Raw genomic sequence first — 22,336 nt, forward strand, 5'->3', positions numbered from 1 at the left:
CCACTCTCTCCACCACCGACGCTCAGTAGCAGCAATGTGTACTATCTACAAGATGCACTGCAGAAATTCACTGAAGATCCTCAGGCAGCACTTTCCAAATGCATGACCGCTTCCATCTAGAAGGACAAAGGCAGCAGATATCTGGGAACACTACCACCTTTAAGTACCCCTCCAAGACACGCACTATCCTGACTTGGAAATATATCACCATTCCTTCACTGTCGCTGGATCAAAACCCAGAAATTCCCTCCCTAATGGCATTGTGGGTCAACCTACAGCAGGTGGGCTGCAGCAGTTCAAGAAGGCAGCTCACCACCCCCTTTTCAAGGGCAACTCGGGATGGGCAATAAATGCTATCCAGCCAGCAACACCTGTGTGCAAGAAATGAATTTAAAAAGAGCTGGCAAATGGGACCACATTAATTTAGGATGTCCGGTCTGCATGGACGAGTTGAACCGAAGGGTTTGATACCGTGCTGTACATCTCTATAACTATAACTCTATGTTGCTGGAATACCTAATTGTCCTCACTAAATGTCATAGCAAAGAAGTAACCATAGGAAGCTTTACACTATGACTAATTTGGAAGTCTTTGATAGTATTCCACAACCAAAATGCCTTCCCTTAATTGGATAAATCTGTAGTAGTACTGATAATAAACCAGGAGGATATAATAAGAGCAGAAAATAAAACAGGGGCAATCAAATTGGGTTTGTGTCAGGAAAATATCTTCATAAGAAAGGAAATCAACACGTGTAACAACTTTTAGAAAAAATGGCTTACAATTTTTTACACCCATCTGCTATGCTCCGATGACAAAATGGCCTCCCTCATAAGTTTTTACTTTGTGATCTTGTCATTTAAAAAAAAATTGAGAAGAATCCTTCTTCACGTAGAATCCCAACAGTGTGGAGACAGGACCTTCAGCCCAACACGTCCACACTGACCCTCAGAGCATCTCACCCAGACCCATCCCCCTATAACCCACCTAATCTGCACATCCCTGAACACTATGGGCAACTTAGCATGGCCAATCCACCTAGCCTGCACTTCTTTGGACTATGGGAGGAAACTGGAGCACCCAGAGGAAACCCATGCAGACATAGGGAGAATGTGCAAACTCCACACAGACAGTTGACTGAGGGGGAATTGAACCCAGGCCCATGGTGCTATGAGGCAGCACTGCTAACCAGTGAGCCACTGTGCCACCCATAATGTTTGTAATGCGCTGTCATAATTTGTGATTCTGTGAAGAACAACTGTCCTTTTCCATTTACAAATTCATCTTAAAAGGAGCTTCAATAATTTTACTCTGTCAAAGGAAAGTAGTCTTTAATCTATATATTGGATTACAGAAAGAACATGGCAAATGAAGGTAAAAGAAATCCGTGCACAGATGAAAGAAAACCCTTACCGGCCAACTGCATTGTTGATCTCTGCACTGGATGAAACTGCATGTAAGAGCTATTCCTTTTTAAGAATCATTTTTTCTCTCTGTTTTAGTTAGTAAATCATTAAGATAAAAAAGAACATGAAAAACATGGAATTCAATATTTATTTTAAATTACGATTTTCTTGACAAGTAGGAATAATGGAGTTTGTTTGAGGATTGTTTGTGTCCTATGAGATTGGACTGTAGCACATGGAGTTTCAGAACTACAGGTACCTTTCCAGTGTACGTAGCTGGGTCAGCCTGCTTGATGAGAGTGCGAGCACAGGAATTAAGAAAATGCACCACAAACATTCAGAATATGAAGTTCATCAATATTTAACACTGATTTGAACTCAATGATTGGGTAACATCACGTCTTAAACATGTACTGCTAAACTATAGGAAGGAATCCCAGTATCAGCGCTATTTATAAAATAAAATCAACCGCTCGAAAGCTAGTTGCTAGTTAACCTCATTTGGCTCTGATTGAGTTTCTGGAAGCAGTTGAGGAGTTAATTTTAGTTAATGATGTTGGAGGGGGGTTGTGGCTCAAATTCAGAAGGCCTTGATTGTGACTGTAAGGTACCAGTCACGAACCCAGTCAATTTGCATTCACCTTTGTGCTATGGGACATGGGGTAGGGGAAAAAAAACAGCTGGAGAAGTGCCAAGTGGATGATTCAGCTCAGCCTCCTCCTGAGGTCCCTAACACCACAGAATCTAGTCTACACCCAGTTTGTTTGAATCAACTATCAAGAAGCAGCTGAAAGCTGCTGGAAAGCATTGCATCATGTTTGGTCCAGAAGGGTCACAGGGCAAAGATGACATATAACCAGTGCCAACAGTACCCACTGGTAGGGAAATGTACTCAATGCACTGGAGATATTTCTGGGCATCATAAGAACAGCCAAGGTGAGGCAAGATCCTGTAGCATTGCTGCAAGCATTTAAAATGACGTCATGGTTCAATCTCCTCTTTCCCACATTCCACTTGTCGTAATTTCTTCCAATTTATAAGCTGCAGATAATATAAGCATCCATTCCTTACTTTGCCCCTATTCCTTTCACTAGAACTCTACCTTTGTGCCTTTCTTCTTTCAAACATTCCAGATCTGCCAGCTGATCCACAGTGAAAGGACTGGAAAACAGTGATGAATAAAAGCACTATCATTCACACTCATACTCTCAGTTTAGATACCGGTATTGCATTAATTTTGAAGGGTAGCTTAGCATCCGCAATGGAAGCTCACACTGAAAGCATAAGTGGTTATCTTGCTGTTAGTCAAGTTCCAACTAATGCCATCATGGCTACATATATCAGTAATTGAAGAGGTTTACAGGCTGTCCAGCAATCTGTCCTTCAACAGATTACTAGAGTTTCTGAGTAACAGCCCTGGAGTGAGGCAGTGACATTGTGAGTAGGCAATGGCGGTCCTCACTCAGCATTTTGTGCTCACACCTTTGGCCGACCAGCCAGACTGCTGCTACCCGTGCCAATGTGGTGGAATCCAAGGTGGACCATTCTAGGATTAAAACAGCTGGAAAGCATCCTGCAAGACTACTTTCTGTCTTCCCCTTGAAATTCACAGCTTTCCACCAGTCATGCTATGGCCAGTGTATGGCACCATGTTGGAGCACTAAGACATGTAAAGGTGTTGAGAAAATGGGCAGCACCCAAATGCACAAGGATGATGAGTTGAAGTTTGCATGCAATATGACATTAATGTTTAAGTAGGGTTTGGAAAATGTCCATTTTGTAATGACTTCCATTTTTTGCATTTTGACCAAATGGATGACAAGAAACACAGGTTACATTTATTATCACTGACGTCAGAAAAGGTGATTGTCGATGGTCCAACCAGAGAAGAGCTCGGTTGATTGCCACCGCACTTCCCCGCAGCCCTTCTACCCACCAGTATCTTGCTGTATACCTGACAGAAAGAGCTGTGCATTCGTAATAGTAAGGTTGTGCAGCAGAGAACTACAAATCTCAACACACTCAGGATTCCTCCAGAGCAGCCTGTGCAATGACTTTGCCAATTAAGTACCACGAAAGTCCATTCCATGACATTCCTTGTGGCTTTAATGAATGCTACTGCCTACGTGTGTAGGCAGTATTCAGGAATTATCATTTGGAAGCCAGCCACTCATTTGCCATAGTTGCTCAAACGCAGGTCATATGGTGGACTGCGTCAGAGTGAAGACATGACGACTGTCATAAGGATGCCAGGAAGTGGCTTGCATGATATATTGTTTATGGTCATAAATAAGCAGGGCAGTGAAGGAGTGATATCTTTTCATGGGAGCGTTCTTGACAGAAATCGATATATACCAATTTTGTTTTCAATACAGTTTTAACAATTGTGCAAATCATATTTATTAAAATAAACTTGTCTGAATATTTTTATCTAGGGCTGTTCAACCTGCGAGGGGACGATATTCCATACAATCCATTTTTCAAGTCTTACACGCTGTTGACTGAAAATTTCATCAGGTTTGTTTATTCCCGAGGACAATGAAGTTTAAATTGAACTAAACATATCAAGAATCTGAAATTATCTAGGAAAATTCACCTACACCCTAATCAAAGCATGTCTTTTTTTGGATTACTAATCATTTAAAATTGGAAAAATGCTAGAGATGTTTATCAAGGATGAACTTAATTATTGGATGTAGATGCACAGGTTAGAGATCAAGGAACAACTATCATGTATGTAAGGCAAATCAAATCTGGTTAAGGTGATTAAGTTCTTTGAAGGAAATGCCGTGGATACTTCATATCTGGATTTTCAGAAGGTATTTGATAAGGAACCACATTTCAGAGTTGCTGAGAAAATAGAAGCATGTGATAAGGTGGGCACAAAATGGCTAAGAAGTAAGAGGCAAGGAGTAGAGGCAAATGGTTGTTTCTCTGATGGCAGAGAAGGTTGCACTGGGATTCCTTGGGGCACTATTGAAACAATAGCTTTCTTTGCTATATATGTGACCTGGGCTTGGCTATAGGGAATACAATTGTGAGGTTTCGTAGATGACACCTCTCCATCATCATCCACATGGATGAATTCTTAGCTGTCTCGTTGTAGCTACAGTATAACTTGCAATGTGTACTCTAGCAGCTACAGCACCTGAATTCTGGTATCTCCCAAAGATCTATCCTTGAGTTCTCTCCTATTTCCTGTCTACATACTGCCTCTCAGAAACATCATCCAAAATTCAGGATTAGTTTTGACATGGACACTATGACATGTAGCTCAATGTCACCACCATCTTTCAAGACTCTTCAACTACCACTAAATTATCATACTTGTTGTCCAACATTCGGTACAGGATCAGTAGATATTTCCTCCTATTAAATATTGGAAGAACTGAGCCTGCAATTTTTCTCTAATCTTCTCCTTAAGAACAGTCATAAACTAAACTATCATTGACACCCCAGGAGTTATATGTGATCTCAAGATGAGTTTCTAACCACATAACTGTACCATCACAAAAAATATCAATTTCCATTCCACAGCATTACACAACTCCACACTGCCTGAGCTTATTTACTACTCAAACATTCATCCATGCCTTTGTTATTTCTATCATTGACTCTTCCAACATGCTCTTGACTAGCTTTCTACATTATACCAACCATAGCTTGAGGCTATTCAAAAAAAATCATTTTTCCTTTAAATTGTAATCCCTGTTTGATCTCACCCTATTTCTGTAAACTTTTCCAACCACACATGCTTCAAGTTGCCTACACTCATCTAATTCTGGTCTTAAGTATCTGATTTTAATTGCACCGTTGTGGTGGGTGTACAACCAGTTGCTGAGGCCCTAAGTTCTTCAAAATCCTCCTGAAACTTCTCTGTGTCTCTTTACTCCTCCAAGACCCTCTAATTCTGCCTTGTGTATGAGTGTTTTTTTTGCCATATGTCACATTATAAGACTGTTGTGCTTTGTCTCAGGATGTTTTATGATGTCCTAGGCACTACGTAGATACAAGTTCAAGCCAACAATGGGCTGAATGGCCTGTAGGATTCTGAGTGAAATAAAGATGTCAGATACTCAGTTTTCAATGAGCAGCTAAATTCGAAAGGATGGAAAGCTCTCAGATTTATAAATCAGTGATCGCAGCAGCTAACTGATCTCATTCTTAGCTGAAGCACGATAACGGGAAACCAGCTAAGAGTTGTGCTCCTGCTTGCTGCTGGAAAGTATGTGTGTATGAATACTGAGTGAGGTTAGGATCACGCTCTGCTGTAGTGCCAACTATGGATAAATAGTCCACCAACAATCATTAAGCTTATTTAAGGTTTCTTTGCCAAGAGATTGCTCAGTGTTTCAGGTAATGTACTTCAGCAAATCTCAATATTTTTAGAAAGGGAATGCAGTTAGGTGGAGGGGGAAAGTAGAAGTTTAAACAATAAGTATTACGTTATATCTATGTGAAAATTACTCATCAAGGATTGTTTTTGAGTCCAATATAAACTGTTTTTTTAACAATATTGAATCTTGATCATTTTACCTGAGGTAGCATTTTTCAGTTAACACAGATGTAGTGACTTTATCACAGTCAGCAAATTCAATCCATTTACCCCAATCACATAACCACTGTCAGCTTAATAGGCAAACGTAAGCACTACAAATAGTCTCATTGGTACCTTAGTCTGACTTTATGAAACTATGCCATCTGCTGCAAGCTGACTAACCGGCAAACTCAATGATTGACACATCTCTTCCCATAGCTGTGAAGGTTGCAACAGAATTCTCATTTAAACAACAGGAACCTTCCCTATAGTTATAGTGGGTATCTGGCAGATAGGCTACTTTGCAGTTCCTACTTGTAGAAAGCAAATAACTGATGTCATGATTGGTGAAGGAAACATCTTTATGACTTTGAGTGGAAAGGACATGCCAATCCTTTTATTTGTTCATGGGATGAGGGTGTCGTTGGCTAGGCATCATTTATTGCCCATCCCTGCCCATAAGGGCAGTTAAGAGTCAACCACATTGCTGTGGATCTGGAGTCACATGTAGGCCAGACTAGGTAAGGATGGCACTTCCCTTCCCCAAAAGACATTATTGAACCAGATGGGTTTTTCCCCAACAATCGGCAATGGATTCACGGTCATCATTAGATTGTTAATTCCAGATATTTACTGAATTCAAATTCCATCATCTGCCATGGTGGGATTCAAACCTGAGTCCCCAGAACATTCTCTGGGTCTGTGGATTAACAGTCCAGCAATGATACCACTGTGCCATCGCCTTCCCTGGGGAGTTTTCACCCTGTGGAAGACCCCTGTGAGTTTGGGGTGTTAGAAATATAGAAGCCATGAGGCCATCAGTGTGTCATCTATCAAGGCAAATACAAAGATTAGTTGAAAATAATGCCACAGTTTATGTATTCGATTAGTTTATAACCACAGGTATATGATCCTGTAAATCAATGTCCATTATTGAGCAAGTTCCATGATGTCATAAACACACATAAATTCATGATACACTGAAGGCTGCAGGAGAATGAATATGTTGAACTATGGAGCTTCATCAATGGCTGTTGACTCCAAATAACATAAACCCTACATAGTGGCAGAATACAAATCTATTTAGACCCATGCGCCACCCAAGTTGCTGTTATATTCAAATTGGGACACTGAAATTGTGTTCATCCCTCTTTCAAAAATAGATTAGCTAGTGATTTATCGCATTGCTGGTTGCATAATTCAGATGCCACATTGATAGATTAACAATGACTGTGTTTCAGAAGTATGTGAAATGCTTTGGGATACCCTGGAGACATGAAAGGTGCTTTATAAACATAAGTTTTCTCTTCATTCTACCATACAGTGTGAAGCAACAAAACATTGTCCATACTGTGACAATACTATGACTTTAAGAGATGCATTTTATCTTGGATTTTAAATGGAGAAAAGTTAAGACACACTGAGTGGTCTGCTCAAAGACAATAAAGTAAATAGCTTGTGAGGCCTTTGAATTTTTTTTAAGTTGGAACAATAGAAGCAGGCTGAATGGTCAAGATCCCACAGAACCAGCATTTTTAGTTTTAGCTTTCTGCAGTAACTGGGATCTTGAAGCTGGATGTGGAAGTTTTTATTCTTCTCTCTGTTACAGCTAAAATCTGGGGTTCTCCTCCGTCTGCTAGAGTTGCATGTGAGACAAATCTATTTCATTGAATTTGCCTTTGCCAAGGGGGTGTTTATGGGATAGTACTATATTGGAACAATTAATTAGTAGTAGTTAATACATTATTTTGTTAAGCATTTTGATAGAGTTACAGCTAAGCCAATCCTTTGCTTTTAGTTTTATTTTGTCTATACTTTAACTTTCATGTAAAAGTAAAGTGCGTTTTGCTTAAAGTTGAGTAGTTTGACCAATTCAGTTCCATCTGGAACACAATGCTGTACACTTACCTTTAAAATAAGGAGTTAGGGTCTAGGCTATCTTCTTAATATATTTTTAGGGGGTTTAGGCTGGTCCATAACAACACTTATCAATTAATATTTTGATTTATTTCTATGTTATGGTCTTTTCAACAATTAGATTTATAAGGTGACATAAGAATGACTGTCTTCAACATGAAGGCCGCATTTGATCAAGTGATCAGCAAGGAGCCCTGGCCAAACTGGAGTCAGTGGGAATCAGGGGATTCCCTGCTGGTTGGAGTCATAGCTGGCTCAAAGGATGATAGTTATGTTTGTTGGAGGTCAGTCATCTCAGCTCCAGGACATCTCTGCAGGATTCTCGGAGTTGTGTCTCAGGCCCAACCATTTTCAACTGCTTCATCAATGAACTTTTCTCCACCATTTAGATCAGAGGTGGGGATTGATATGCAGCTGGTCTTGGAAAAACCAAGGCTTAGGCTGATTACTGGCAATTGACATTCACAACTGCTAGGCAATAACAAAAACAGAAATTTCCAGAAAAGCTCAACAGGTCAGGCAGCATCTGCAAAGAGAAATCAGAGTGAACATTTCAGGCCCGGTGACCCTTCCTCAGAACAGGCAATGACCGTCTCCAGTTAGATAAAATCTAACCATCACCCCTTGATGCTCCTGGGGGATTGGGGTAGGTTGCTTACCATTGACCAGAAACTGAACTGAACTGGCCGCAAAGGTATTGTGGTTATAAGAGCAGGTTAGAGATTATGGATTCTATGACTAGTAACTCACTTCCTTTTTCCAACAGTTCCTGTGTACAGTTCAGGAATTTGATGGAACATGCTCCACTTGGTTGAATTGATGTAGCTCGAAGAACATTCAAGAAACTCAATACCATTCAGGACAAAGCAGTCCAGTTGATTGCTTATCCATCTGCTTCGACATTCACTCCCATCACCACTGACGCAGAGTTACAGCAATATGCACTGCCTACAAGATGCACTGTGATCTCTCTTTAAGACTCCTACGACAGCAGCTTCCAAATTAGTAACTTCTGTTACCTAGAACTAAAAGGGCAGCAGTTACCTGGGGACACGTACAAAATCCCTTCCAAGCCTCACACCATCCTGTCATGGAATTATATTACCATTTCTTCACTGTTTCAAAGTCCTGGAACTCCTTTCTCTAACTGTTGTTGTACCTATAGTCAAATAACAGAGAGGTTCAAGAAGTCAGATCACCACCATCTCCTTCAGGGCAATTATGGATGGGCAATAAATACTGGCATAGCCAGTAACGCCCACATCCCATAAATAAGTATAACAACGATCTCAAACTTGCCTATGGTGATAATATGAGCTGTGATTGCCCTCTGAATGTTCTAGCTATCTGTATGGCAGATTAACATTGCATTGTGCAATTGTGCTGGGGTGTTTATGGCCTGAAAGCTCTGGTTCCAGGATTAGAAGGTATTTTTGCAGTAACAACTACTGTATCACATCCAGTAGGGCCCAATCCCTACCCACACTCCATCCCTTCATCAATTACTTGAGTGCAACGCTAGAATGACAAAACTTTGAGAGGAGCCACCTGACTTGTCATTCCCCTTGAAATATCCACTGATCTAGATAGATCATCTGTGATCCATCTGATAGCAGTTCATCTGATCGCTTGCACAAGGGCTAGGCCTAAAATAACTGCTGCTTTCAAAATCAATTCCTAATCTGGCAGCAACAGACTCCTGGAAATGAGTTTGATGAACTATAGCCACCATGCTCGAGAGATAAAGTTATTCTGTGTTTTGCTCCTCTCTGTGTTAAAAAAACACTATCCAAATAGAATGGTGTCACAGTCTATTTTTAAAATTTAACTGCTAGTATTCTGGAAATGGGGAAAATCAGTTTAAAATTGGAAGCAATCAACAACTGAATTTTTCCCATTTTCTTTCATTCTGGATCTGTCTGTGAGCTTCTCTCCACCACGCGAATGCTTCAAATGCAGATATACTTTGTCAGAAGTCACACGACACCAGGATGTAGTCCAATAGGTTATTTGAAAACACAAGCTTTTGGAGCACTGCTCCTTCATCAGACGAAGTTCCAACTTCACCTGACAAAGGAGCAGTGCTCAAAATGCTTGTGATTTCAAATAATCTATTGGACTATAACCTGGTGTCATGTGACTTCTGACCATGTCCACCCCAGTCCAACACCAGCACCTCCACATCACAGATATACTTTGACAGTTCTATGCTCAAAATGAATCTGGCTCACCATCTCTGCGTATGGGAGGGGAAGTGGGCTCTTATTGCTCATCCATCATACGGTCAGTACAGAAAGTATTAGATCAGCTTCAATCAGTCTCTCCCTAATGAGCTTATGTCATGATTGTCTGTACCAAAAGGAGGGCCAACAATGCAGTAAAATAAGCTAATGACTAATTTGATCTGTGAAACAGTATTTTTTTCTGTCTTTGAACAGCTGGAAATTATCTCTTTGTGAACATTTATTGAAGAATATCAAATGTGTGTGATATATATATATATCCACACATACATGTGTTTTGTAAATGTTGAAGCTCAGATATCATAATTATCAGTTATATATAAAATAAGATATTTAGCAACTGTATAAATACTGTAACTCTGTCAGGTTATAACTAATGTCTCTATGTGTACACTAATGACCAGGTTATTTGTGAATGAATCACGACTGCCTCAACACATTAAGAAATATTTGAATACAGCTTGTACAACAGACATGTGTGTTCAGCTGAAGCCCTACACCGATATCCGGCAAAACCTGCAGGAATATGCTAAAGGAAATGTCAAAATCTGGATTGGTCAGGAATACACAACCTATGGTGTCTATGAAGTCATTCCTGAGGTAAATTTGGGATTTTGTAATAGAACCTAACCACACTATCTGATGCAGTCTTTCTATTTCTGGTCTCCTCAGTACATTAAAAGTCCAAAATGCTCCTATCATTCTCCTACTCATAGTCCATTCTTTCTCAGCATTCTATTCCTTACAGCCCTTTTCCTCCCCTTCCTCCAAAAATCGTCTTGATTTTTAAACCAAAATTGTTATTGCATTTTTAATTGGTCACTATTAAAATGGTGCTACTCAACCTGCCTTGGCCAATATTTCCCATGTGTTAATTTTAGTGAGAAGTAATACGTGCAATGATGGAGTGCAGAACATTTTTTGATTTATTTTGTTAAAATAAATTAAAGGACAAATGGTCTGCAATCACTATTCTGAGATATGCTTCTTCAACCTTTTTCAATTTTGACACCATCTTGCAGAAAGGGTTCCATAAGAAGTAGAAACAGGAGTTGGCCATTTGACCCCGAGAGCTTGTTCTGCTATTCAATAACATCTGATACGGCCTTAACTCCAAGTCCTTGCCTGCACAACATAATATTTGACTCCCTCATTAATCAAAAGTCTACTTAACTCAACCTTCATTCAATGATCACATTTTCACAGTTCTCTTGGGTAGTGAATCCCAAAGAATAATAATCGTCAAAGGAGAAATTTTTCCTCTGTCTCTTAAGTGAGACCTGCATTTTAATACTCTGCATCCTAGATTGAGGTCCCCACCTCATAGCAATAAGTTCCAGATTCAACTCACACTCCAGGGAAGAAATCATCTGATTGCAGAAGGGGCAGATCTGGAGATAGGACTAATTTAACTAGTCACAGTGGTGATGTCCCAGAATTTTGCTGCCTTCCCATCTCCACCCGAAGTATATTCTGAGTGTGAAGACCCAAGCTCCACCTTCCTACCCCGTCATTAATTATGGTCCTTTAAGTGGTTTAAAAATTACTGATTAAGGACCAATGAAGGCCTTTTCCCACCTGGACTGCAAGAGAGGATTGGGGGTTCCTTGATCAGCACTAATTCATGTGTGAATGAGGGACTGAACGCAGGGTACAGCTTTGAAAGTCACCCCTTGCCTTGTTACCAAACATCTTGCCACCACTCCCTACTCTCCCTGTGAGCCACATCTCCCCAAAAAAATGACCCCTTGACCCTCTCAATGCTGGTTTTCCTTCTGGCAGCAGCCATGACCTTTTCAGGGGTGCTGTCAAGTACAAGAGCTTCTGGCCTTTGATTGTAAGCAGTTCTCACTGTGCAGGACTTCTGCCTCTGTGGGCATTATTTCAGGGAAATGCCTGCTGCTGCCCTTCAACCTATCTGATTGCAGTAAGGTATGATGGGGTTGCTCTGAAAATCAGTTTTGTAGCAAGTGAGCAAGAGATCCAACAAAATATAGGGACTCCTTTCCAGGATTTAATGGCTAAACAAGTTGAGTACCAACCTGCAAAGCTTTCTAATGGCAGGTGATAAGAGCTGAAGGGTCAGCCAAATAACAAAAAGAAAATTGGAGCCTATCCATCACTATTCTTACTTCTAGACTAAAATATATACATAAAAGGGTGTGTAGTCACAGCAACCCAAATTCCTTTGGCAGTGGGGGAGTGTGGTTAGCTCAGATAGTTCGATACCCATTCCGGCTGGGCAGAATTTGGGACCACCCTCCTTGCATTACTTGTGGTAGAGGTTATGGCTCTGAGAGTCTACCTAGCCTACAGGTAATAAACTGAAGAAGAGAAAGAAGTTCTACATTCTCCCATGAGGTAAAACATCCATCATCTACTCAGTCGAGCCCCTTCACAATATATGTTTTCATGGGCAGTATCTTTCCAGCCCCTGGATAAGGTTGGCAGTGAATGAGAAAGTTGAGAGAATCATGTGAGATGGCGAGCAAGAAGCTTCTCAACATCAAGACCACAAAGTCCCAGTTTCAAACCAGAACAGTGAGTGAGCAGTCAGAAGCCTAATTGTATTCATTAATATGCAGTAATTACGTGATCTCGTTGTTTCCCATTCTCCCACACACCAGATTGAAACTGGATGCTGACATGAAAGTCAGAGATGTAAACTGACAACTCCAGCTCACCACTTGCTCCTCTGGCCCTCCATCAATCACCAACATCTCAGGCACACTCCATGACCAGCAGCCGCATGTATCCCCCGTCCAACCAAATCCCAGAGCCAGCTGGCAAAGCAGAGTGTCCATTTGCCTCTGCTCGACAACTGACAGGAACTGTGCAGGAAAGCTGTATGAGAGTGCGTATGTGCACTTTTCAATAACAGCTTTGCACAGTAAAGGGGCTGCAAGCATATAGTAAGGTAACTGAATTACACAGAAAACACTTGAAATACATGACAAACAATTGTCATTATCCTTTTGACTTGGAATAAAGTGACAGTTACCTTCAGATTTTGCCAGACAGCAAGGACTTGAGGCTCCGAAAGCTTGTGTTTACAAGTAAACCTGTTGGACTATAACGTGATGTCGTGTGACTTCTGACCTTGTCCACCCCAATCCAACACTGGTACCTCCACATCATGCCTATCATGGGAAGCAGTCGTATCATAGACCCTGCTAGCCAACCATTTTGATTAGCAACACACTAGTCCTAGCAGTGCCAACTGGGAAAAGGCAGCCCAGGCCCACCAGATCACATTTGAATTGATTTGATTTATTATCGTCACATACCAAGATACAGTGAAAAGTATTGTTTTGCGTGCTAGCCAGACAAATCATACCGTATGTAAGTACATCAGGGTGATAAAACAGAATGCAGAATGTAGTGTTACAGCTACAGAGAAGAGGCAGAGAGAGGTCAATTCTAATATATGAGAGGTCGGTTCATAAGTCTGATAACAGCAAGGAAGAAGCTGTTCTTAAATCTATTGGTACGTGTCATCAAACTTTTGTACCTTCTGCAAAATAGAAGAGAGTTTAACTGGGGTGGAAGGGGTCTTTGATTATGTTGGCTGCTTTCCCAACGCAGTGGGAAGTGTAGAAGGAGTCAATGGAAGGAAGACTAGTTTTTGTGATGGACTGGGCTGCATTTACAACTCTACAATTTCGTATGGTCTTAGGCATAGCAGTTGCCATTTCAAGGGCACTCTATGGTGCATCTATCATTACAACACATCACACCACAACACAAGCCCACCACATCAGATAGGGCAGCGTGGTGGCTCAGTGGTTAGCACTGCTCACAATGTCTTAGGTGGATTAGACATGAGAAATGCAGGATTACAAGGATCCTTAAAATAGAATCCCTATAGTGTGGAAACAGGCTATTTAACCCAACAAGTCCACACAAACCCTTCGAAGAGTGACCTATCCCTGTAGCCTTGCATTTCCCATGGATAACGCACCTAACTTGCACAACCCTGGATGCTTTGGGCAATCCATCTTTGGACTGTGGGAGGAAACTGGAGCATCCAACAGAAACCTACACAGACATGGGGAGAATGTGCAAAATCCACACAGACAGTCGCCTGAGGGTAGAATCGAACCCAGGTCCCTGGCGCTGTGAGGCAGCAGTGCTAACCACTGAGCCACCATGCCACCCTAAGGGTAGGGTTGGGAGGTTGGGTAGGATGTTGTTCGGAGGTTTGGTGTGGACTTGATGGGTTGAATGGCCTGCTTCCACTCTGTAGGGATTCTATGATTCTATCACACTATAACACATCACATCTCATCACAGTCCCACCACATCAAGGAACTCAGTTAAGTCTCGAGTCAGCGATCCCTGGGGGAGAAGGGGAGCTGTGAGATGATGGGTTTGGTTCAGAGTTTCAGGAAGAGAGTGAAATTGTGATGATGAATATTTTGGGTCAGTGCAGCGAGCCCACACAAGAGGTCCAATGCCATAAAACACTGGTGGGATGTAAAGAGGCTACTAAATGACCATTATTTGGTCATTTAAGGGCATAAATAGATGGCAGGCTGAACAGGCCACCCACAGCTTTCCCTGCTCCCTGATAAATTTTCACCAAGTAGACAGTGGGAAGACCACCTATTGGATTTAACATTCAGCCTTCCCTTCAATCAGCCAGTCAAGGAGAGTAAAGCCCCTCTCAGATCTCATTTACTTTCTTCACCTGTTGAATGAGTTGTGCAGTGAATGAACTTTCCCAAATTCCTGTATATTTGAAGCATCCCATAATTAACATTAATGTGAGTAGAAAAGCTAAAACAGGCAATTATGGTTGGTCTTTTTATAGATGATAGAGAGAGAAAAAATAGTCATGTGTTAACATAACTCAAAATTAAGTCGTACCTGATGAAATCTCCAGCATTTTTGTTTTCAGTACAGGTTCTACCATGCAATCTGCAGTAATTTGCTCCTAATAGTTAATGACGCTAGTTAGATGGGACTTTGCACTTCGAAACAGAAGAATGTAGTTCATGGAAAGTGCAACCTTCTACAACTATATCAATTTGCAAAGTGGAATGAGATGTGAACTATAGAGGGTTCATCTGAAACAGCGTTTCTTGTTTCTTGTATCATCTCAAGTTTAATTCTCTCCTGAGCTGCTTTCCAATTTTTACCCTTCGCAACATAAACCTGGGTCAGAATGTTGCAGCAAGATCTCTGAAGCCATCCTGCATTTCCATCACCCATTCCTTTTCCAAGTTCACTGACTTCAAGTGCCCAAGTAAAATGACTTCAAAATTATTGTTTTTACTTTTGAATTCTAATTGTTCCTTGAGTGCCATACCTTTCTGATTTCTTCCAGCTACACATGCAAGTTCCCTCACCTACTCTCTCTTCTTATTCATCACTTAGTGCACTATTGATTTTTCAGTTTTCATGCCATGCTCTGTCAAATACCTGACTTTACTTTCAAACACTTCTTCAAAACCTGTGTTTTTAATCACCATCTGTGGAAATAGAGTTTCCATCAAAGTTACAGCTGTACAAGCTCCAAGGAAATTGTTCTGCACGCTTTAATATTTCTTTTGGTCAGTATCCATAATATTTTTTTCTCCTCAATGTTAAATGTCTTGAATTATCATCTCATATGGGAATAATTTGTATTCAGTTTTCTACAAAAATGTATGTAACAGTTTAGTCAAGAATGTTCAATCTCCCTACTATTAATCAAACATACGATAAAATGGGTAATGGATTGTTCACTGAACCTTAATTTCTGCTCGTTTACTGGCATAGTCTAAGCCCACCTCTTTTTCTAGTTTCTCTGTGAGCATCATTGATGCCCTCTGCAAGCTCAGTTTATCCATGAGACTCATCTTATCCTCTTGTTACCCCATTTTTACTAAACTGCTAACATCTAACTGTCCTGTTGAGAAGGTATAATATTTAATTACATTCACTGCTAGCATTGTACACCCTGTACTTCTCAGGACTTGGGTTCCTGGTACACATGTATCAAGAACAAATACCAGAGTCTCCCAGGAGACTGAAACAAACAACTTTGCAATCAGTGCAACCTGACATCTGCAAGAGAAGTATTATTTATTGTGCAGTGCTCAGAGCTGGGCTATCAAGTATCAGAGAAAAAATGGTTTCTTTTGTTCCAATTCTTTGCCAAATCAGAGATTAAAATATTGTACACAAGAAAGAAAAGTATTGGGATTTCAAATTGCAGTATAATATTTGTTACAATTTACAAGGTTCAGAAATAATGACATAAATATCACAGTGATATTTGAGTTCAGACAATATTGAGGAAATTAATTTCTTGTGCAAGAACTATGTGAATGTGCTTGTAAAAAGTAAGCCTTGAACATTAATTATTGATTTATTTTTCCATTCTTGCAGTCAAAATTGCTTATTGATAGATACTCCCCAGTGCAACTCACCAAGTCTGTTAAAGACAGCACAGAACAGAAAGGACTGAAAGCAGCACACGTAAGTATAATGAAATAATAGATGGAGACGTAAGCACTCCTACAGGAAACATATCCAACCAAAATCATAGGCCATATAAACAACAGGAAAATTGGTAGCAACAAAAACAGAAATTGCTGGAAAAGCTCAGCAGGTCTGGCAGCACCACTGAAGAAAAATCAGATTTAGCATTTCGGGTTCAGTAAACCTTCCTCAGAGCTCCTCCAGTTCCGAGGAAGGATCACTGGACCCGAAATGTTAACTCTAATTTTTCTTCACAGATGCTGCCAGACCTGCTGAACTTTTCCAGCAACTTCTATTTTTGTTTCTGATTTACAGCGTCTGCAGTTCTTTCGGTTTTTAAATTGGTAGCAAACTTGCTTGCTAAACTTCCTGCACCTCAGTGATTTTCATCCGAAAAGAGCAGGATAAATCAACCTCACTGTTTTTGAAAAAAACTAATGAATGTACTTGTGCAAAAATGTCCATTGACAATGCAATATTTTAGTAAGCTCTTTAAAACTGCTTTATAACGTCTTAAAAATACAACTAAAATAGCCAGCAGTAAATTACATGGCAGGAAGGAAGCATTTAAAGCATTAAGAAAAGACTACATGAAATACTAACTGTTCCCATCTTGGACTCAGACTTGCAATAGTGATTACCTTGCTGGTAAGGGAGATGAGATAGAGATGTTCATGGGAATGTTCATGCAGGGAACAGTTATGGGGTTGTTGGGATCTGGGTATAATAATGCAGTATTTACTTTTAAAACTGCTGTTTTCTCAGGTGCGTGATGCAGTTGCTGTCATACGCTATTTTGTATGGCTGGAAAAAAATGTTCCAAAAGGAACTGTGACGGAAGTCTCAGGTGCAGACTATGTCAACAAGTTACGCAGGTACAAAATGTGCAGAAAATTTGAATGAAGACATGTCATGTATAGACTGGCCGATGCTTAATTCAAAAATTCTGCTAAAGCACAATTTACCAACATTCTATAGCACATGGACAATATTTTCAAAACTGAAATATATTGAAGCAATTACTCATCTACACTCTCCAGACATATTAAATGTTTCATCACTATGTCATGGAATGCAGTTTTATAACCACAGGAGAAATTGAAATGTATGGTTGTAAATGCTGAAAACATTCAAATGAAATTAATTTAAGATATTCTAAAATAAACATATTACTCTTTAGAAATTAAAATTATACTTTATTTTAAGAAATTTGATATGCACAAATTAAGTAGTCGTATATCCATAAGTGATTTTGTGCATTAATTTCAATGTTTTTTCTTTTATTCAAATTGTCACTGAATTTTTGATCATTTTCAAATGCTTCAGTTCATGCCATTCAAACTTTATCATTTGTGGCAAAATTCCAACATCGAGTTAAACAAAAATCCCATTTTTTTCAAAAGGGAATTGTGCGTAGCCACATTGCCATCTAATCCTAAATCTTGTAAAAGGACCTCACTTTAAAATTACCATGTCTTGCTGTCTTCCTTGTAGGTTTTAAAATTACTTAGTGGCAGCTATACAATGCACATTAACCTTTAGTGTAGAAATACCTACAGAAAGAATCATGCATTATGTCAACTGTATTGAGGTTTAAGTCCACTGCATTAGACATCAGGCCTACTCAGTACCAGTAGCTTAATACTTGAAGGGCTTCAACAATGAAGTATGTTGTTCTTCAGCCACAGAGTTTTATCCTAGTGGCTATTGTCTATTTTACCACTGATTAATGTCTGATCTTGAATTGTATGCATAGTTTCAACAAGGCACCTCTAATATAGAACTTTGAATTACAAAGAGCTGTTTGTCTCATCTTGACAGCCATCATGAAAAGGATGCATAATCCAAGACCACCTTAAATTAGAAGATGACTTTGCTGTGCATTGTGTTGAGGTGTGGTGTGCAGAGAACAATTCAAATAAATGTCCATACACCAATGGTTTTATTGCGTTATTATAATAAGTAAAGCTGATGTAATATCATTCCTTTTAGAGTTTGCAATGGATCATGTGTGGCTATGAAAATACATCTAAAGACTGGTGTGATTCTTCTATCATTTAGGGAATGTGAATATCATTGGCTGGGCCAGCACTTATATAACCCTCAGATTGTTACTTTGCTATGACATTTCTATTCTCAGACTGAGTCTGTTATGCACAAAGGTAGATTTTTTTTAATTGTTTGCAATGTTACAATCATTGTTACTTTCATTACCAATGTAAGCCCAGAAATTAACGTTGGCAACATTAATGGACAAATGCTCCTCTGTCTGCAACCTGAGTGCCGACATTAATTAGTTAATTTTGAATCAAGGAGCAACCAGATAAAATAGTAGGCATAGAAAGTTCATCAACAGATGAAACATCCAGCCACTATTGTTACCAACAATTTCCAAGCCATTGATGCATGAGTTATTAAATTGTATGAGCTACCAATCACCAAAATAATGGACCAGTTGAGGAATCATTTGTCATATATTTTTACAGCGAGCAAAAGTATTCCAAGGGCATCAGCTTTGAGACGATTTCTGCCAGTGGTTTGAATGCGGCCCTTGCTCACTACAGGTCAGTGTAGAGAAATGTGGATCCCATGAGGTAAAGATCAAATAGTTGATTCTGTTAAATCTGTCACCAAATGTAACATAAGTCTACTGTATAGGTGTGTGTGATAATACCAAAGTATTATATTTTTGCCCTACTAAAACAAAGATCAGAATTTATGGTTTGGATTTTGCTGTGAAAGAAACAGTGACACATTGTTATTAGGCCACAGCAATATAAGTGCCCATCCCTTCTGAGCAATAAAGATAAACGTTCTTAGTATGACCTTAAATCTCCTCATCGACTTGTCATTATATAACTTTTCCATAGGTCAATAGCTGAGTTCTAATTTTTACCTTGAGAACAGCTGATTAGATTTGTTTAATGATGATGAGGTGGGTGAGTGCCATTGCGTGGACATGGATGCATGCAATGGTAGAGTTTACACCAATTAGCCTTGATGATACTGTGTACTGGCAGTGTTAGAGTGTGAGAAAGAGACAGAATAGACAAGATTAATCATCTTCGAGCACTGCTAGGCATTTCTCCTTGTGCATTAAGCAACACTGATCTGGGCTGCTATCTGGGCTCAGACTGGCTGTATCTGGTTCTGTAGCCTTTGACAGTCCATTGGAAAAAAGTATATCCCTCCACTTGACTTCACTGTTCATCAGCAAATGCCTTTTTCAGACATGGGGTACCAACTTCCCTTTATGAGACATCTTGTTGGCCAAAACATTGGTGCAGCAGGTTCATGCCTTGCAGCTCTTGAAGTGGTAAGCAACTGGGTTTTAAATATTGTGGTTGTGGTGTGAACAGCACAAGGCCCTGGCAGTGGTGAACACTTTTGCCTTTGCTGCTGCATGATTAAATGTGAAGGATGTCATAGAGCTTAGATCCATTAGTGAGGACAGCAGCAAAAGATTGCATGTGAAAAATCTCCATGGGCCATGGTGGGAAACATTGCTTGAAACTACCTGATAATAACAATTAGCCAAAAAAAGGGAAAATTCAGCCCTTTGTTGCAGTTGAATTTGCAGTTTAAAAAAAAACAGGGCAAATATTTCAAAGCAGTAACCTAAAGTGCGGTAAAAACATAGAGACAAAAATAGGCTTGATGCAGCAAAGTGTTGTGCGCAGTGCTCCTCAATGGTGCATTCCCCAATATTTCATGTAAACTAATCCCTATTTCAGGAAGTAGGTATTTGATTATCAGAAACTTAAGTTATGAAAGGCTGGTTACTGACAGAAAGAAGAATTAAGGAATTTGAGATCAAGGTAAAGAAGGATGTAGAGTAAAGGGATGGTTCAGTAAATCTTGATTGTGAGGATGCATAAAAGATAAAATATTATTTCTGTGATCTTAGAAATGCAAAACCTTCAAGTAACTATGCCATTAAAATTTAAAAATTGACAGCAATCAAAACTATCAGGCTGAATTCAAACTTGAGGCTGTTTTACTGGATCTAAATTGCCAGTGCTTTTCACCTTTTTTTCACTTTTTGACTTAGTCCCAACAATGAAACCAACAGGAAGCTAAGTCCAGATGAGATGTACCTGGTAGATTCTGGAGGACAATACTTGTAAGTACACCGACACACACAAACACAATTTATTACGGAAACAAACCTTGCTGGCAAAGACTTACTCCATCTATGGCACAGGGTAGATGTAGTAACAATGGGCCCACTGTTGGAATACAACATGTTGAGTCAATTCTCCAATTACCTAAGTATGATTCTCCCATTTCGTTGACAGTTTTCTTTAGATTCCAATTGTGACATCGCTTTCAAGTATTAATGCTAATATTTGGATTTAAACATTCACAAAAATGAAGGAGAATAACCTGAAGGAGATAAGATCCCAGTTTTGAGTCAAGAATGATTTGAATGTAGTGGAATAATTCCTGATTTCAGTACAGTTTTAATGCAAGCAAAGAATAAACTGAGTGTGTTGGCAAGCAAATGAACAATCAGTGCACTTTTTACTTCCCCTTTGCTTCTGAGAATTCTTCAATATAATTGGCTACTTAGCCTCTTCCATCTACTGATGGATACATGGCAGCCCCTTGGCCACCAGATACAGGAAAGAGAAAACCCATGACAGAGAAATTGCATTATCTTTGCTGGGTTGAAAAACAGCTTCCCTGCCTTTTTCAGAAGTCATCTAACAATTCATGCATCTGGAATAATGCATTTTTAATAGATAGGTTCCTCTAGTTGTAATATTTTAGATACATCATAAATATTGCAGCAAGGTTTTCTATGTTCTGTATTTCTGAATCACAAGACATTATCAAAGTGGAATATAAAGTTCTTCTGGTGTGCTTACAAAGACCTTTCCCTCAAACAGCTCTGCCTAAAAACCTGGTGACTGATAATTCACTTCATTGCTGGATGTGCTAAACACCTCAGACAAAATATAAATACAACAAACATTTGCTTACATAACATCACAAAGTTATTACACCTCAAGGAACTTTGCAATGTGTAAAATGCTTTCAGGTGTTCCTGAAAGATGTGAAATGGTGTGAAGTGATCACATTGAAGATTTTGCTAAAAGTTTTGATTGATGGAGATTTAATTGTCTTTACCATGTTACCCTGAGGAAGCAAAAGATGTAGTCAGCCATATTTTGCCTTGAACAAATGATGTGGAGGTGCTGGTTTTGCACTGGTGTAAACAAGGTCAGAAATCACACGACACCAGATTATAGTTCAATAAGTTTATTTGAAAATACAAGCTTTTGGAGCCTCACTCTTTCTTCAGGTGTTGGTGAGAGAGGTGGCATCTGACAAAGAATTTATAAGTAAAAGATCAAAGGGTCACACAACTGATGAGGATATATTAAACAAATCTAAGATCTTTAATCAGTTAGAAGGTTTTAATTGATTAATACAGATATGTGAATCCCCAAATTTCTTTCAAGTCACTGTCCTGAGAGAGCTAAAGGTTTTATCAGTATAAAGAAGAGGTGACATTTTAGGTTAGGTATTAGGTGTGAGGCATTGTTTAGAATCTTTTTGTGTTTTGGTTTGGAGTCAGACTGGTTTTATTTCTAAAGTAGGAATTTATAAAATGCCACATTGACTGACTATCTATAAGTTGTGTGCTTTTTGAACAAAATAGAATGGATCTGCAAATACAAATTCACCAATAGATTTACGTGTGTTTGTGTATGTGTGGAAGAGGGGGTGTGATGGGAGGGAGAGAGAGAGAAAGTGTG

At 39.5% G+C, this 22,336-nt stretch overlaps 1 protein-coding gene across 1 annotated transcript in view; it reads left to right on the plus strand.

Moving 5' to 3' along the window:
• The window catches only part of xpnpep2 (X-prolyl aminopeptidase (aminopeptidase P) 2, membrane-bound), a 66,036-nt gene that overhangs the window by 36,515 nt on the left and 7,185 nt on the right, over positions 1-22,336 (plus strand). Inside the window, exons 9-15 of the mRNA XM_048605317.1 lie at positions 1,355-1,456; positions 3,842-3,923; positions 10,508-10,703; positions 16,479-16,568; positions 17,337-17,446; positions 19,058-19,135; positions 20,623-20,694. Of these exons, the coding sequence (XP_048461274.1) occupies positions 1,355-1,456; positions 3,842-3,923; positions 10,508-10,703; positions 16,479-16,568; positions 17,337-17,446; positions 19,058-19,135; positions 20,623-20,694 (730 nt within the window). The remainder of the gene's footprint in view (positions 1-1,354; positions 1,457-3,841; positions 3,924-10,507; positions 10,704-16,478; positions 16,569-17,336; positions 17,447-19,057; positions 19,136-20,622; positions 20,695-22,336) is intronic.

The sequence above is a fragment of the Rhincodon typus genome, chromosome 14, assembly GCF_021869965.1.
Source record: "Rhincodon typus isolate 14 chromosome 14, sRhiTyp1.1, whole genome shotgun sequence".
Taxonomy (NCBI): domain Eukaryota; kingdom Metazoa; phylum Chordata; class Chondrichthyes; order Orectolobiformes; family Rhincodontidae; genus Rhincodon; species Rhincodon typus.